The sequence below is a fragment of the Puccinia triticina genome, chromosome 12A, assembly GCF_026914185.1.
Source record: "Puccinia triticina chromosome 12A, complete sequence".
Lineage (NCBI taxonomy): Eukaryota > Fungi > Basidiomycota > Pucciniomycetes > Pucciniales > Pucciniaceae > Puccinia > Puccinia triticina.
The window spans coordinates 5,171,024-5,186,001 of NC_070569.1; the positions used below are offsets into that span (position 1 = coordinate 5,171,024).

Consider the following 14,978-nt stretch of genomic DNA (forward strand, 5'->3'; position numbering starts at 1 on the left):
CTAGTAGGTCAGATTAGCCACAGCACAGAACAGCTTTATGGTCTCCAAATTACATTTCTCCGCAAGAGATATCTCCACAGAAAGCGTCATTCAGGTCTGCAGGAGTTCGAGTGACTTGTCACTTTATGAGAGGTGGCAGGGCCAAGGCAGGTTTTGGTAGCCTTCAAGGCCTCTTCAAAGGTCGAGCCGCAGCGCAAGAAGTCTTGGATCATCTTAGCCTTTGCGAGCCCATTGGCGGTAGCATTCTTTTGATTCAGCTCTGCGCGTGCCTTGCTGAGCTCGAGTTCGCGGAACTCAAGCTTGAGCCGTCTCTCGTGCCGCTCCAGACGGGCATCCTCCGAGTCAAACAAGTTCTCTCTCTTCTTCTGCAGGATTGAGGCCATATCCGCAGTCGCACCGGCCTTGGGGAAACGGCGCTCGGACTTGATAGGTGTCTCGTCCCCAGTGCAATCGCGCTCATCATCTGAGCGCTTCTCGACGGCACAGAGTTTTTGTTTGCATGGACATTGCGGTCCCCGATTTGAATCGGGCGGTTTTTTGGCTGTAGACGCTCTCGAGCCAGCTAGGTGGTTGGGTAGGGTATTCAACTAGCTTGGTCCTCCCATTGGAGGAGTTCGATCCATGGCCGGTTGTGATTTGATCAGATTTACCGGTAAGCTCGGCCCATGATTTTTCCAAGCAAATTATTTCTTCTAAATCGGCTCCATTTTCTGGACCATTTCGATGCTTGTGACTCACTCCTCGATCACCCACGATTGGTCCCTTATCCGCAAGGTTTGGGTGGCGGTGGGACGACTTCCTGAGCGTAGCTTTTGATCCGATCTGGTTCTTTTTCTTCAACGGCACTTCCTCCCTGGCCTCAACCGTCAAGTCGTAAAAACCATTCAACCCATTACCCCACTCCCCGTTCTCACCCCGGTCCCTGCGACACGTAGCGCAAGGACAGATATTGCGGCATTTCATACAGAGGATCCTGCCGCCGGGTACAAATTCGAAATTTGGTGCCCGAAGTTTAGGCATGTCGTCGTAAGCCTTTTGAGTCATTTATTGAGACACACGTGCGCGGGCCCAAGGACACCAAGCTGCGGATAAACCTAGTTGATAATAGATCTTAACCTAACTGCGATGTACATAGTTCAATTCCATTTCACTCTAGTTGTTTCTTATTCATCTCAGTTTGTTCTTCAATCATCAACTCATCCACATCTTCACTCGGTCCTTTTCCGCAGGTATGCCTCCTTCTGATTCTCTCATAGCGTTGTATGCCTCTCATTCTCACTCGAGTTGTTTTCATCAGGTGTGCTTCCACCTTGCTCAGGTCTCGTAGTTCGCGTAGCTCACAGCGCCTTCGCTGTTTCATCAGGTTAGTATAGTTGTTGTTGTGTACTCGTTTCTCATCATTGATCTCAGTTTGTTCTTCAATCATCAACTCATCCACATCTTCACTCGGTCCTTTTCCGCAGGTGTGCTTCCAATTTGCTCAGGTCTCGTAGTTCGCGTAGCTCACAGCGCCTTCGCTGTTTCATCAGGTGTGCTTCCACCTTGCTCAGGTGTCGTAGTTCGCGTAGCTCACAGCGCCTTCGCTGTTTCATCAGTGCCCCACAGCTCGTCGTCCATTAGGTTATAAGCCCAGTGGCGTAACCGGACACACTACAAACTACGACCGAAGAATCTATCAGCATGTCCGATCACAAGGGTGTTCTTCAGTCCCTCGATGTTGTCCCCTTTCCCACCTGGAAGGGACAGATGAAAGGTTATCTTCAGATACAAGGACTGAAGATGTACATCGACTCCACCGTGGTTGCTCCCGAAGATCCTACCGCAGCTTTAGCCCACAATCGCGACATGGGTAAAACCGCTGGTTACTTGTCTCTCTACCTAGGGCAAAAATATCGCACACAGTTTGTTAAACCTGAGAACGAAAACAATCCTCGAGCTATCTGGCTACTTATAGAGGAGCACTTCGAGGCTAAGACAGGCAACAATCAAGCCAAAGTCGTCCAAGAGTTTTTCTTGATCACTTTCAAAAGGGACGATGTCAAGGGTTTTCTCACTGACCTTAACGACCGCATTCGCAACATCGAGGCGGTTGGCGTCAAGATCATCAAGGCACCTGAAGAGTTCACCCTTCACGAGACTTGGATGTCAGAATTTCTACTTTCCAGACTTCCGAATTCCCTCAATCTTCGCGACATTCTTCTCACCAAACGTCCACTCACCATTGAAATCCTCAAAACTCTTCTTGAAGGTAAACGCAGGGATCAAGCACCTACCTCCTCATCGTCTCAGACCCCAGTCATCAAACAAGAATCGGCTCTTGCTGCAACAGAATCAAGCGGATATCCAGTCTGTTCGGATGGGGTCCACAATCCTGCGACTGGACACCCTGCTTCTAAATGTTGTCAACTTAGGAACAAATCAAAGAAGAAGCAAACAGCCAAAGCCGCTAACTTGACGCCACTCAGTGATGACGATCACGACTCGTCCTCGATCAGTACTACGAGCAGTGGACTCCTTTGTATCCATCAAGCTCTCGCAGCATCCAAAATCAATGATGTATGCTTCCTCGACAGTGGAGAAAGTCACCACATGTTCAGCGACAAGTCTAGATTCACAGGTTATCGACCTCGGTCGACTCTCATCTCACTGGCCGATGGCAACACCCTCAAATCCTTGGGTGAAGGCTTCGTCACAATCATCGCAAATGACGGAACTCACTTAAAACTGAAAGCTCTTCACGTTCCCGATCTAGCCGGAACACTCATCAGTTTTGGCCGTCTCTTTGAGCGTGGATGCGATGTCGCCAGAACCAGTCCATCAACATTCAACTTGGTCAGAAACAAATCCGTCATTCTGTCAGCTGCTGTCATTGGAGGTGTTTGCAAAATCAAGCTAGCGTCGGGGTCTCAAGGTCAGTCTTCAATATCCGTCGCAAAGCAGGCAGTCTTGTCTGACATCAACACCCTTCACAGATCCGCAGGCCACCCAAACATCAAGGCTCTGAAGAAAATGTTTCCGGGTATCCGCGCATCCAAGATCCACTGCGAAGCGTGTTCCCTATCGAAATCACATAGGCTTCCATTTCCCGGTTCACTTCCAGTTGCCTCTAGACCGCTAGAGTACGTCTTCATGGACCTCAGCGGTTGAATCAACCCTAGATCATTTGGAGGAAAAGAATACTATTTCAAGATCACCGACTACTACACCAGATATTGTCACGTGTAATTACTGTCTAAAAAGTCCGAAACCTTCTCCTTCTTTCTGCAATATTACAATGAAGTAACCAATCACCACTCTGCAAATATCAAAACCGTTACCTTCGACGGTGGCGGCGAATTCAATTCAACCGAATTCCTTGATTTTCTCAAATCCAAAGGGGTCACAGTCCAAGTCACTGCGCCTTATACTCCTCAACAGAACTTGGTTGTGGAGAGAGGGAATCGGTCAACTTCCGAGAAGGCTCGCTGTATGCTCAAGCAGGCAAAGCTCCCATCTGAATACTGGGCGGAAGCGGTTTCAACTGCCGTTCTGTTGGAGAACATCACTCCTATGCGTAAGCTAAAATGGGACACACCCCATAACCAATGGTTCGGCTCCCCTTTCAATGTGTCTCGACTGAAGCCGTTTGGCTGCCAGGCCTACGTGAACATACCGAAGCAACTGCGTGATGGCAAGTTTGGCGACACAGCCAAGAAAGGCCTTCTGGTAGGGTATCAGCTGGGGACGCATAACTGGCGCGTCCTCCTTCCAGGGGGGAAAGTAGAGCGCTGCCATGACGTTACCTTCAATGTCGCAGACTTCCCAGGAGTCTCTACCTTCTCCCCAGCTGACCCATCCTTTCAATCGGATCCGCTCACCCCGCTTGAATTCAATGAAGTCTTTGAATCCTCTTCAAACCCTGAACCCTCCTCGCCGGACTCCATGCAAGATGTTCTGGACTGGAGGTCAGCCGAGGATGAGCTCAATCTGGACACTCACCTTATCGACGCCAGCTCATTCTTCGACAACCCAGCAGATCAAGAACAGCAAACCCTCCCGATCCACCGGCTTCCTTGTCTCACGATCCTCCGCCTCGACCTTGTCCCGGCTACGACATCCAGCTTACTTCTGACAAAGCTCCCAGGGACATCAGTTCAGCTATTGATGCCTCCCACATCCTCCACACGAAGAGGAGAGCTAACCTCGCGATGGCACTAGCGGCTTCTGATATCCCTCAAACATACAGAGAGGCAATGCTGTCAGCAGACTCATCATCGTGGACGCAGGCTGTTGAATCTGAGCTAGCGGCGATGGAACAACTTAAAGTCTGGTCCATTGAAATCATGCCTGGCAATGAATCACTCCTTGGCACTGTCTGGGTATTTCGCAAGAAAAAGGATTCCAAGGGTGTCGTCGTCAAATTCAAAGCTCGTCTGTGCGCTCAAGGTTCTAAGCAAACAGACAATTTTGGATTTACTTACGCTCCGACGGGTCGCTCAACTAGTCTTCGGGCCGCTCTAATTGTGGGAATATCTTGAGGGTATGCCATCCACCAGATGGACGCGAAAAATGCCTTCCTTAATGGCAATCTCAAAGAATCAGTGTATCTCCGTCCTCCCCCAGGCCTGGATGTTCCGAAGGGTTACTGTCTCAAGCTTCAAAAGGCGATCTACGGCTTGAAACAGGCTCCCAGGGTATGGTACGCCGAGTTGAAAGCTTTCTTCGAATCAATTCACTTTCGCCCAAGCCCAGCAGATCCTTGTCTTTTCACGTCGCAGGTTGAAGGCTGGGAATGTTTCGTACATGTCTACGTCGACGACATGATAATCATCAGTCATGACATCGATTGGTTCAAGCAGCTCATTTCCGCGAAATTTCGCATGGAGGACTTGGGAGAAGCCAAGCACATACTTGGCATTAAAATCACTCGTCCCTCTAAGAACAGCATCCTATTGAGCCAGGAGGCGTACACCCAATCTATCCTGGACAACTACGGCCTCAACAACTGCCGTTCTACCTCTACTCCTATGGTTCAAAATACTCGTCTGGTCAAATGCTCTGACGCCGACCATCAATCCTTCCTACAACTTAAAGTCAATTATCGGGAAGCGCTTGGACTCCTCAACTATCTCTCTGTATCCACTTGACCAGACATCTCGTTCACCGTCTCTCAATTGTCTCAACACCTCGAAAAACCGGGGATCTTGCACTGGAAGGCAGTCCAGCATCTTCTGCGCTATCTGGCCAGTACTAAGTCGCACGGGATTCTACTTCAAGGATCAGCAAATCTTGACGACATCTCGATCTACACCGACGCCGACTTCGCCAACTGCACGGAAGACCACCGTTCATACTCCGGTTACATCACTCTACTCGGCGGCAATCTTTTATCCTGGCGGTCAAAGAAGCAGCAGACTGTCTCAACCTCAACCACCAAAGCCGAGTACCGAGCACTCTTCGAGGGTGTTCAAGAATTGGTGTGGCTTAAATACCTCTTTTCCAGCCTATCTATTCCCATCAAGAACAAGTTTGAAACATTTGTCAACAATCAAAGCGCAATCACTCTAGCAACAAACCCAATCTTTCAACAATGGTCAAAACACATCGACATACTCTACCACTGGCTACGTGAAATTCACGACACCGGCTTGATTCACATTAACTACATCTCCACACACAAAATGAAAGCCGACATGTGCACCAAAGCTCTAGGAAAACAAAAACACAACAGTATCATCGCCGATATCAAGGTTCAACGGCAATGAGAGAGGGGGGGTATTGAGACACACGTGCGCGGGCCCAAGGACACCAAGCTGCGGATAAACCTAGTTGATGATAGATCTTAACCTAACTGCAATGTACATAGTTCAATTCCATTTCACTCTAGTTGTTTCTTATTCATCTCAGTTTGTTCTTCAATCATCAACTCATCCACATCTTCACTCGGTCCTTTTCCGCAGGTATGCCTCCTTCTGATTCTCTCATAGCGTTTTATGCCTCTCATTCTCACTCAAGTTGTTTTCATCAGGTGTGCTTCCACCTTGCTCAGGTCTTGTAGTTCGCGTAGCTCACAGCGCCTTCGCTGTTTCATCAGGTTAGTATAGTTGTTGTTGTGTACTCGTTTCTCATCATTGATCTCAGTTTGTTCTTCAATCATCAACTCATCCACATCTTCACTCGGTCCTTTTCCGCAGGTGTGCTTCCACCTTGCTCAGGTCTCGTAGTTCGCGTAGCTCACAGCGCCTTCGCTGTTTCATCAGGTGTGCTTCCACCTTGCTCAGGTGTCGTAGTTCGCGTAGCTCACAGCGCCTTCGCTGTTTCATCAGTGCCCCACAGCTCGTCGTCCATTATCATTAAGCAGGGGCGGCATATTCGAACGGTGCAGTCTGGATTCAAGGACTGATCGCATCTTCGGCCGAGTGGTCTTGTTGCGACATTGATGACAGGTTGAGGCCGGCTCATGTCCTGCCCTTGCACCAGGGTCGGTGGCCGGCAAGGGTGCGCGTTGCCTGGGCTGATGTTTATGGCTCCCATGAGGTGAAGGAGTCGCGCTGTTTGGTATAGCTGCGAATGTGGGCGGTTGAGGGTACTTTGGAAGGGATGAGTTGGCGCCTTTCGTAGTTTCAAATCAAATGCCAGCCGGTTTCTTGTAAGATGGCAGACCCTCTCGGCCATGGGCACAGCCTACTGAGCGGTTAGGTCCACTTGAACCGGTTGGCGCTGTGATGCCGGAGGAGGGTCGGGCGGGTGGCACGTGTTCGGATGATTGTCCACCACCAGGCCTTGGTTTACTCACACGACTCTTGTCCAGAATAGCTCTCTTCGCCTGTCAAGCCAAGAGGAGGAAGAAGATGTTGAGAAAAGACGGCTCTGACGTTCATGCCAAGCCGTAAGAGTAAATGCGACCATCTCACCACGGCGTTGTTTCTGGTGGCTGTTTGCTTGGCTCCGTTGGTCAAGCGCTTTGACTGAGGCTGTGTATGCAGGCGCAATGAATGTGTTCTCAATGGCCAACTCCCCAGTTCATACTTGACATAGAGAAAGACTTGCCGCTCCTTCCAACTCGATGATTTCATCGTCTCCAAAGACTGCCATCTCGATGATTTCGCTGGGCTCTCTGCCCGGATCCAAAACAAGCCGAGCTTAACAAAGCCTCCCAGTGAGGCAGCCCCGCAGGGTCTCTGTCTGGCTCTCTACCCGAATCCAAAACAAGCCGAGCTTAACAAAGCCTCCCAGTGAGGCAGCCCCGCAGGGTCTCTGTCTCTCGCACGAAGTGCGACCTCCCTGACGGGAGGTCGCACTTCGTGCAAGGCGCTTCGCGCCGCGCCCCCCGCCAGGCGAGGGACTTGTGCTAAGTTCGAAAACAAGCTACCTGAGGACATCTCTTCCGTTGATACTAGACCGGGGTAACACGGATCACATACCGATAGCCAGATTACAAACACCAAGACCCGTTGTCCGTCCCGAGAGTCCGATCGACTCCGGATCACTTGGCGGAGGATACCGAATGCCTCGACTAGCCAAGGATACTGGGCCTCTGGGCACACAAGAATGCCCAAACAATGACAGATGGACTTTTGAGCACCTCGTGCACCACGAAATGGCACAGATCAGCGAGCCTACCCGCGTGGCGGCTCAGACATATGCTGACATATCAGCCATGTTTGTTTCCTAGCCTCATCGTTCAGTGATGAACCAAACCTGCGCATAGCTGAGTCCTGTCTCTTTGGAAGCTCCCTCCGTTTGCTGCATATCGCTTATCCAGCATACATACACAAATACAATCAGGGCAGTTCACTCTCCAGCCAAACGCTGGCTGTTACGTTACAGGCCGTTAAATATCCCCGCTATCTCTTACACATACAACACGAGAGCGATTTCGGCTCCCTCGGACCAACCGAACTTAACACAAGTCCCTCCCTGTGCTCGCGGGGCGCGAGCACCCTCCCGCTTGCGGGAGGGACTTGTGCCTAATGTCCAACATTTGGCTTGAGGCTGCCCAGCCAAATGTTGAAAAAATCCTTCTAACCCCCATATCACCGCATACCCCTCTGATTTTTCACAGCCTCCGGTACCGTTAGAATCAGCTTTTGTTTCTACATAATCTCATGTGTCCAAAATAACACTTACCACCATCCACTGAAAAAAAAATGATGTAGAAATTGCCTATCCGGCCTGATCTAAACCGGATAGCCAGTCCGGCCTAAACACATGAAATTAAGGTTTGTCATCATATGTCAAACCCTGTGGGACTCCTCGCTTATGCACTTGAGAGACCTGCCCATATTAATCCAATACTGGAAAAAACCGTGAGAGCGTGTAGGAGCGTGTCCTACCTCAACCTTTGGATAATCCAATGGCTTCTTTGCATTGCTCAGGAATAGCCCTCACCAGAATGGCCACTGAGCGGCCAGTTTTTCATGGTTCTACTTGAAAAAACATGTACAGGACAGCTCAGATTGAGAGCTATAACCTGGCATATGGGGCTTTGAATTTCAAGTTGAGAGGGAGAGGGAATAGAGATGTAAATACAAAATATGTGATTTTCTGCGCAAAACCCTGTCAGCCTCAGGCAAAGAATGTGACTTTAGTCCTAAGCCTCTCCTTTGGAGACGCTTCGCGCCTCCTCGGAGAGGCTTAGTTAAGCTCGGGACCAACAACCCAACGACAAAGGGACACACGTCTGGCTACCGTTTGAATGCACGGCAGCACGGCGTTGGGGTGTCCCTCCTGTCAGGCTGCCGTGTGAATGCAGGGCAGCACGTCGTCGGCGTCTGCAACGGTCAGGCTGCCGTCCCTCTTGACGACAGGCGACCACCTTGGTCATTCCACCGCAAGCCTGCTGGTCAGTTGCCTGGCGGCGACCCGGTGGCTTGACCCAACTCGCGCTGCCTGTCAGCCGCCCGGCAGCCGTCCTTGTCCACCTATGATAGCGGAGAGCTGACATCTTAAGGGCGAGTTGCCAGATGTAATTTGGGAAGGCACCTTTTAAATGCCCTTCTCCAACTTGGCAGGCGGCTTAGAGCCGCTTGAGCTGCACAGAGTGCGCCTGCCAAATCCCAGATGCCCCCCTCGACTCCATTTCTGTGTCCCCAGCCTCACCTCCACCGCCTGGCACTCCAAACCTGTGGTAGCCTATGTAAATATGTACTTACATATGTCTCTTCTATATACATATGTCCAATTCCTTGTAACATAAAAATTTCACTCAGTACCTCTTCTACTTGTGCTTAATCAACCTTGCCTTGGCCATGGTATCCGACAGACACAAATTCCACCAATCTTCCCGACTTCTGGCGCGCAAAACTTGACTACAAAAGCAATACCGACGCGCAAAGAAAAAGGAAGCTGAAGATGAGATGGCAGCATACCACGCGGACAATGCTCAACGGGCTGCCGAGCAAGCCGTACGAACCCAAGATCCAAATCCGCCCCATTTTGCTGAAGACTATTCCGCTCACCCGGACGCATATGACGGGCCATCGTACTGGGAGGATTTAGAAGAAAATGCTGGTCAACATTGGGAGACACGCGCCGAAATAGGTTCATATTATCAGGGTTTGATTCAACAACAGAGATGGCAAAACTGGGCCGACATTTTTGATTCACTTTTTCCTGCATACACCCTGTTGAAGCAAGTCACAAACAACTGGACCTCACCTACTTCTTTTGACAATAACTCGAAAGAGCTCTGTAACTGTGAATCTCACCAGAAAAAAACTTGACCGGTCAACTTGGTTGACTTATTAGGCGTGTAGTTGTCTGATGAATTCAATTTCTCACTAGTTGTTACTGACCTCTGAATATAATTATTCTATGTGCAGGCCAGTAGCGCAAAATGCTACCATTTTGTTCTTGCACACCCGACTTGGTACAGATAATGGCACACGGTTACCTGGCCAGCACTCCGATATTTCCCCAAACTGCCTTTTCACTGCGACTCCTAAATTTTTATGATTTACTCTGGAACTTGTGTAATGCAGCCGCCACACCTTTTGCTGAAGTTCTGCGTCGTTGGAACAAGTCGATTTCAATGCGGCTTTACAATAAGAAAGAGACTAAGGTAGAAAGTGTTTACTGTTTAATGGGGGCTCCATATCTGACTCCTTGCTTTCAACTCCTTATGTAGCCCCCGACCTCCGCCGCAATTTGACATCTACAATTGATGTATATTGCTTGCTTTTAGCAAAGCATTGGACTGTGGTGGAAATGTTCACGTCAGATCGTCCTCAAGACATACTAGCTCAACAATTGTGCCCAGCGTGTTTTGAATCAGCCCTCCCTGTCACCAATCCCTCTCAACCAGCAGATACCAGAGAGATTTTTGTTTGCCTGGATGGCAACTTTCAGCACAGAAATCACAAACAAGCCTCAAAGAACCACCTGCCTTTACAAACTCCAGACATGTTTCTGAAACACAAGGAAATTGATGAAGTCAAAACAAACATTATTGCTCACAAACAAGCTCAAAAGAAGACTCAGCTTGCAGTAAGGGTTATATTTGGTACATTTTGGTTGAACATTGGCTGATGGGTGTCACTCAATTGAACACAGAAAGACCAATGTTCCAATCAGCACAAAGCTGCAGACAACAAGCGGAACGCAAGCACTTGGAAGGGCTGTGATGACACAGGCCTCATGGGTTGCTGTTGTTGTCACGACTCACTAGTCTATTTTTGTAATATTAACCGGGCGGGAGAGGGAAGATGCTTACCAAAGGCTATCCTTGAACGGCTTTTCAAAGAGATACAGCCTCATATGAAGCTAAGAGTTCTTTACAATATTGTCTTCTCCCTGGATAAATTCATCAAGATAGTAAGCTTCTTAGTTGCGTCCCGGGGTTGCATTCAGGGTGAAACAAATTGTCTCGTGTTTTTGTTCAAACCACAGCGTAAACTTCTTCCATCCAAAAAACCCCGGATGAAGTTTGCAACATCGATATTTCATTCATATGTGCATGAATGGGAATGTCAAATGAAGTAAAATCGCAGGTACAATGTTGGGTGGGGTCTTTCGGATGGTGAAGGCTTGGAGCGGCTCTGGTCTTACCTCTCCCCCCTTGTCAGCCTTCTCTGAAATGTAGCAAGAAATCATCGGCTCAATTCGCTAAACCACCGTAGCCTGTTCCACAATCAACTGGTGGTAGAAAAACTTGGTTGGTCTGTCTCAGTTCCTGATCCTGGTACTGCTATCTTAATAATCTTGTTTGATTAGTCAATACTCTGCAGCAAAAGTTTATGCTAGTGTTTGCCCATCAAAAACACTCACAAGATATACTTATCAAGCTGCAGGCTGAGCCAAATAAGCACACACCAGATCTTTCAAGATTCACTGCAGGATTCTTTTGAGAACAGTGGGAAAAGCAGCTATCTTTTGAAGGTGATAGTCACAGCAAAACCGAGGTGATGGAAAAACTGGCAGTATTCTTTGAACAAGAGGAGTTCTTGAAGTTTTCCGCGTGAGCATATGTGTAATGCTTTTGTTTCAAGTGCATCACCTTTTCACAAGTTTTAATTCCTTCCCAAACATCAGCAATCTTTTTGTTTCCACCCTGGAATCATCAAATTCAAACTCCAATCGTGCTCATGCAATGAAAATTCTCCAAGACATCCAAACACTTCAACGTGCTCAAGAGAATGAAGTATCTTCCATTGGCGCAGATTTTTCAGATCTAAGTCCAGAAGACAGTAAGTTTATTGTTTCAATGCACCAAAAAATGACATCCAGCTTATAGCTTATACGGATCTCCTCCTCCATGTCCCACCGGTGCCATATCCAGAAGAACAGCAATGACAGAAGATATTGCTCTGGAGTGCGAAGTCTGCTTTATTTAAAGTAGCAATTGAATTGCAGGCAGAAACGCAGCCGTTGCGAGCGTCGAAGGACAGCGGCGAACGACTTGGTACTCGACTCAAAGAAAAAATTTACGCGGCTCTTAAGAGACGAAAAATGGGGTCGTCAAAGCTATCCAGACGTTCTGCGATTGCCAGACATCTTACCTCACCAATTATGCGCCTGAAGACTTACACCTACCCGAGAACAAAGTGTTTGATTACAAGGAGTTCATGAAGATGAGTCTCAATCACCCCTTCTGGAACGACTGTTACATGTGTCTCTCAAAGGATCCATGGGCGATTGATCCGGTTTTACGCACGGGAATTCATGCTACGCTTGGTTTGGATCGCGCTAATGAGGAGATCATTCAGCTCAAAGTCGAGCTGAGACGTTCCCTGTCTTGGGGGATATCTCATTGGAATCAACTCAAGCAAAGTATCAATCAATCAGTTGAGGGTATGTGTAACTCGATCATTTGTGCATCTTTGCTGCCTATCAGCTAACCAATGGTTACAACAGGTAACACCCAACTCAATAGCCGCTTGAAACATGCTTTTGGTGAATTTCAACTTGCTGGAGTCAGCAATCGTCCAGGCGGGATATATCAGCTGCTAGGTGGTGAGCTATGCTTCGCTCGGGTGCACCACAAAAACCTTATGATCGTCTGGAACGATACAATCTCAAATATGCTGGATGCTAAACTGATATCATCTGAAATCATACCCAACAAATGGTTCCGCATGATTGACTCATTGATTGATACCGTTCACAATGCATCAAGCAGTGTGGATGTTCAATTGGAACAGGCAGTTCTTGAACAACAAGACTCAGATGGCAAAGACAGCAACGGGGGGGCGAATGAAGAGGATAACCTACTTGAAGATGAGGACTAAGACTTTGTAAAATTTGTAATACATTTGAAAATCCATCTTGTCATTTGCTGGAAATTAGAATCTTGTGAAGATATACGAATCATGTCATTAACACAAGTTCTTAGACCCACACAAAAATAAACCCTAGAAAAGTGCACATGAGCCTAGAAAAGTGCACGTGAAGTGAGAGTGTTGTGGAAAGACACAGGCCATCTGTGCCTGCTGGAACACTGACCCCCCACCGGCTTCTTGGCTGCAGATGGGTCATCCTCTGGACCCGCTTCATTGACAGCACCTAGTTGTGACCACATATTTTTGATAAAATATGTCTGTTTCTGGGCAGGCACAGATGGGACCCAAGAAATCAACATGTCATGCATAAAGAAGTGCATAAGCAGACTTTGCGGTATTCACTGAAAAGCAGGTAGAAATAATAATTAAGGTGGCAGTAAAAAATAATTAAGGTGGCAGTAAATAATAATTAAGGTGGCAGTAAATTATCATTAAGGTGGCAGTAAATAATAATCAAGGTGGCAGTAAAATTAGATGCAAAAATATCAACTATCACAGGATCCCCAGCTATCATTTTGAAACACTTGGTCTACCTCATGAACGCACTGGTTACCGGGAACAAGGCTGACAAATCAGTTTTAGGTTTTGCAATTGTGATATTAACACACTGGTTACCAACACCCAGGCCAACAAATTAGTTTTAGATTGGGAAATTGTGGCATTGAGCCAGTTGGCCAATCTTTTAGCACAAGTGCAGTTTTTTATGTGGGGATTTCTGTGCAGGTCCAGGAAATCACACAAGACTTCAATTGAAAAATAATAAGCAAAATAATAAATGTTTGTTTCTGTAGATTCATTGATTACTAGAGACCAAGGCGGCTGCGCCGCTGCAGTGCCTTGATGCCACTGGGCGCCCTCAGTTGAGAATCCCCTGCTTGAGGATCAATTGGGCTACATCTAACTTGAAGTAGTATATTGGCATTCTTAATCAGACAAGCTCTCTCTTGTCCTTAAGCTGCAATTAAATCATTTTTATCACTATTTGAATTAAGACATTTCACCATGCCCCAGTTCTTCTAGAATCATGTTTCCCTCTGATATTTGACTTAATTTGCAATCAAACTTCATGAAATGATTAGTTTTAATTTATCACACCTAGCCATAACTTGGTTTTAGAACCCATGGGCTACTTAAAAGTTAAAACATTTGAGAAACACTTTGACAGTAAATGAGCTTATGCAGAAAAGAGCTTTGACAAACACTTGCAACCAAACACTCAACATTAACCAGAGCAAATCTACATTTCTAAAGTCCACTTGCATTGATAGACTCAATTGATAAAGGCTTCTTTCCTCAGAGAGTGCTTGAGATAAGTAATTATTGTCCCAGTACTCACAGCCATCACTGCATGCTTGCACTGTCTCTTGCAGCTTAAAGGAGAAGATTCCTTCATTTGTAAACTATTTGTGTTGCCTGTTACCTAGGTACTCAGTACTTGGATTTGATTACAGGTCTTTTTTTTACAGACTCCCAACGTTGAAACTAAGCCTGCTCCACAATCACGCACTGTGGCTTGATGCCGTCCCAAACACACCAAGTAGCAACATTTAACCACTTTTACCTTGGGTCCTCAACAAGTGAAATATTTCCACAACTATGCCCTAACTTGATGGGTTCTCAGATTGAACCACAATGGCAAGTCATATTACACAAAAAACCATCCTAACATCAATGCTACCCAACTTCAATTTCTCACTCCAAAGGCAGTCAGAAATATCAAGATTGTGACCATGCTCATCTCATTCATTGCTGAAAGTTTACAGTTCAGGAGGGCAATGCCATCCAGCCAACCTCAGTTGTTGATCTCAGCACCCAATGGCCTTAAAGCAAGACGTCCAGCAAGTTAGCTGTGTAATTAAACATTTATTATCTCATCTTACTTGTTTGACAAGGCGCTGAGTTTAATCAACGGTGGGTCGCTACTTTACTCTACAATAACCGGGGCTGTAGAGTAAAGTAGCAAGCTGCGCCTAACATTTTTACAGTTATTGTTAACGCTAGCGCGCGGATTGCCGCGTCACGGTTATTGTAACTGGCCTTTTTTTTGTACAGCCGTTACTAGTAAAGTAACATGTTATTGAGAAAATTAACATTTTATTAAGCAATTAAGGGTCAAATTGGCCCTTATCAAGCAGAGCAACACTTTATTGAGCAGTGAAAGGCCAAATCAGCCCTGAAATGGCCTTTTCTTGCTCAATATGTTGATAAATACCTGCTGCT

General features: G+C 47.2%; 1 protein-coding gene across 1 annotated transcript; it reads right to left on the minus strand.

Moving 5' to 3' along the window:
* Positions 1 to 86: 86 nt before the first annotated feature.
* PtA15_12A505 (uncharacterized protein) lies at positions 87 to 1,020 on the minus strand (the record flags this gene model as incomplete). The annotated part of the gene is made up of 2 exons (XM_053162121.1): positions 87 to 562; positions 651 to 1,020. 2 exons carry the CDS (start codon positions 1,018 to 1,020, stop codon positions 87 to 89), a joined length of 846 nt encoding a protein of 281 aa, XP_053026070.1.
* Positions 1,021 to 14,978: the final 13,958 nt, after the last annotated feature.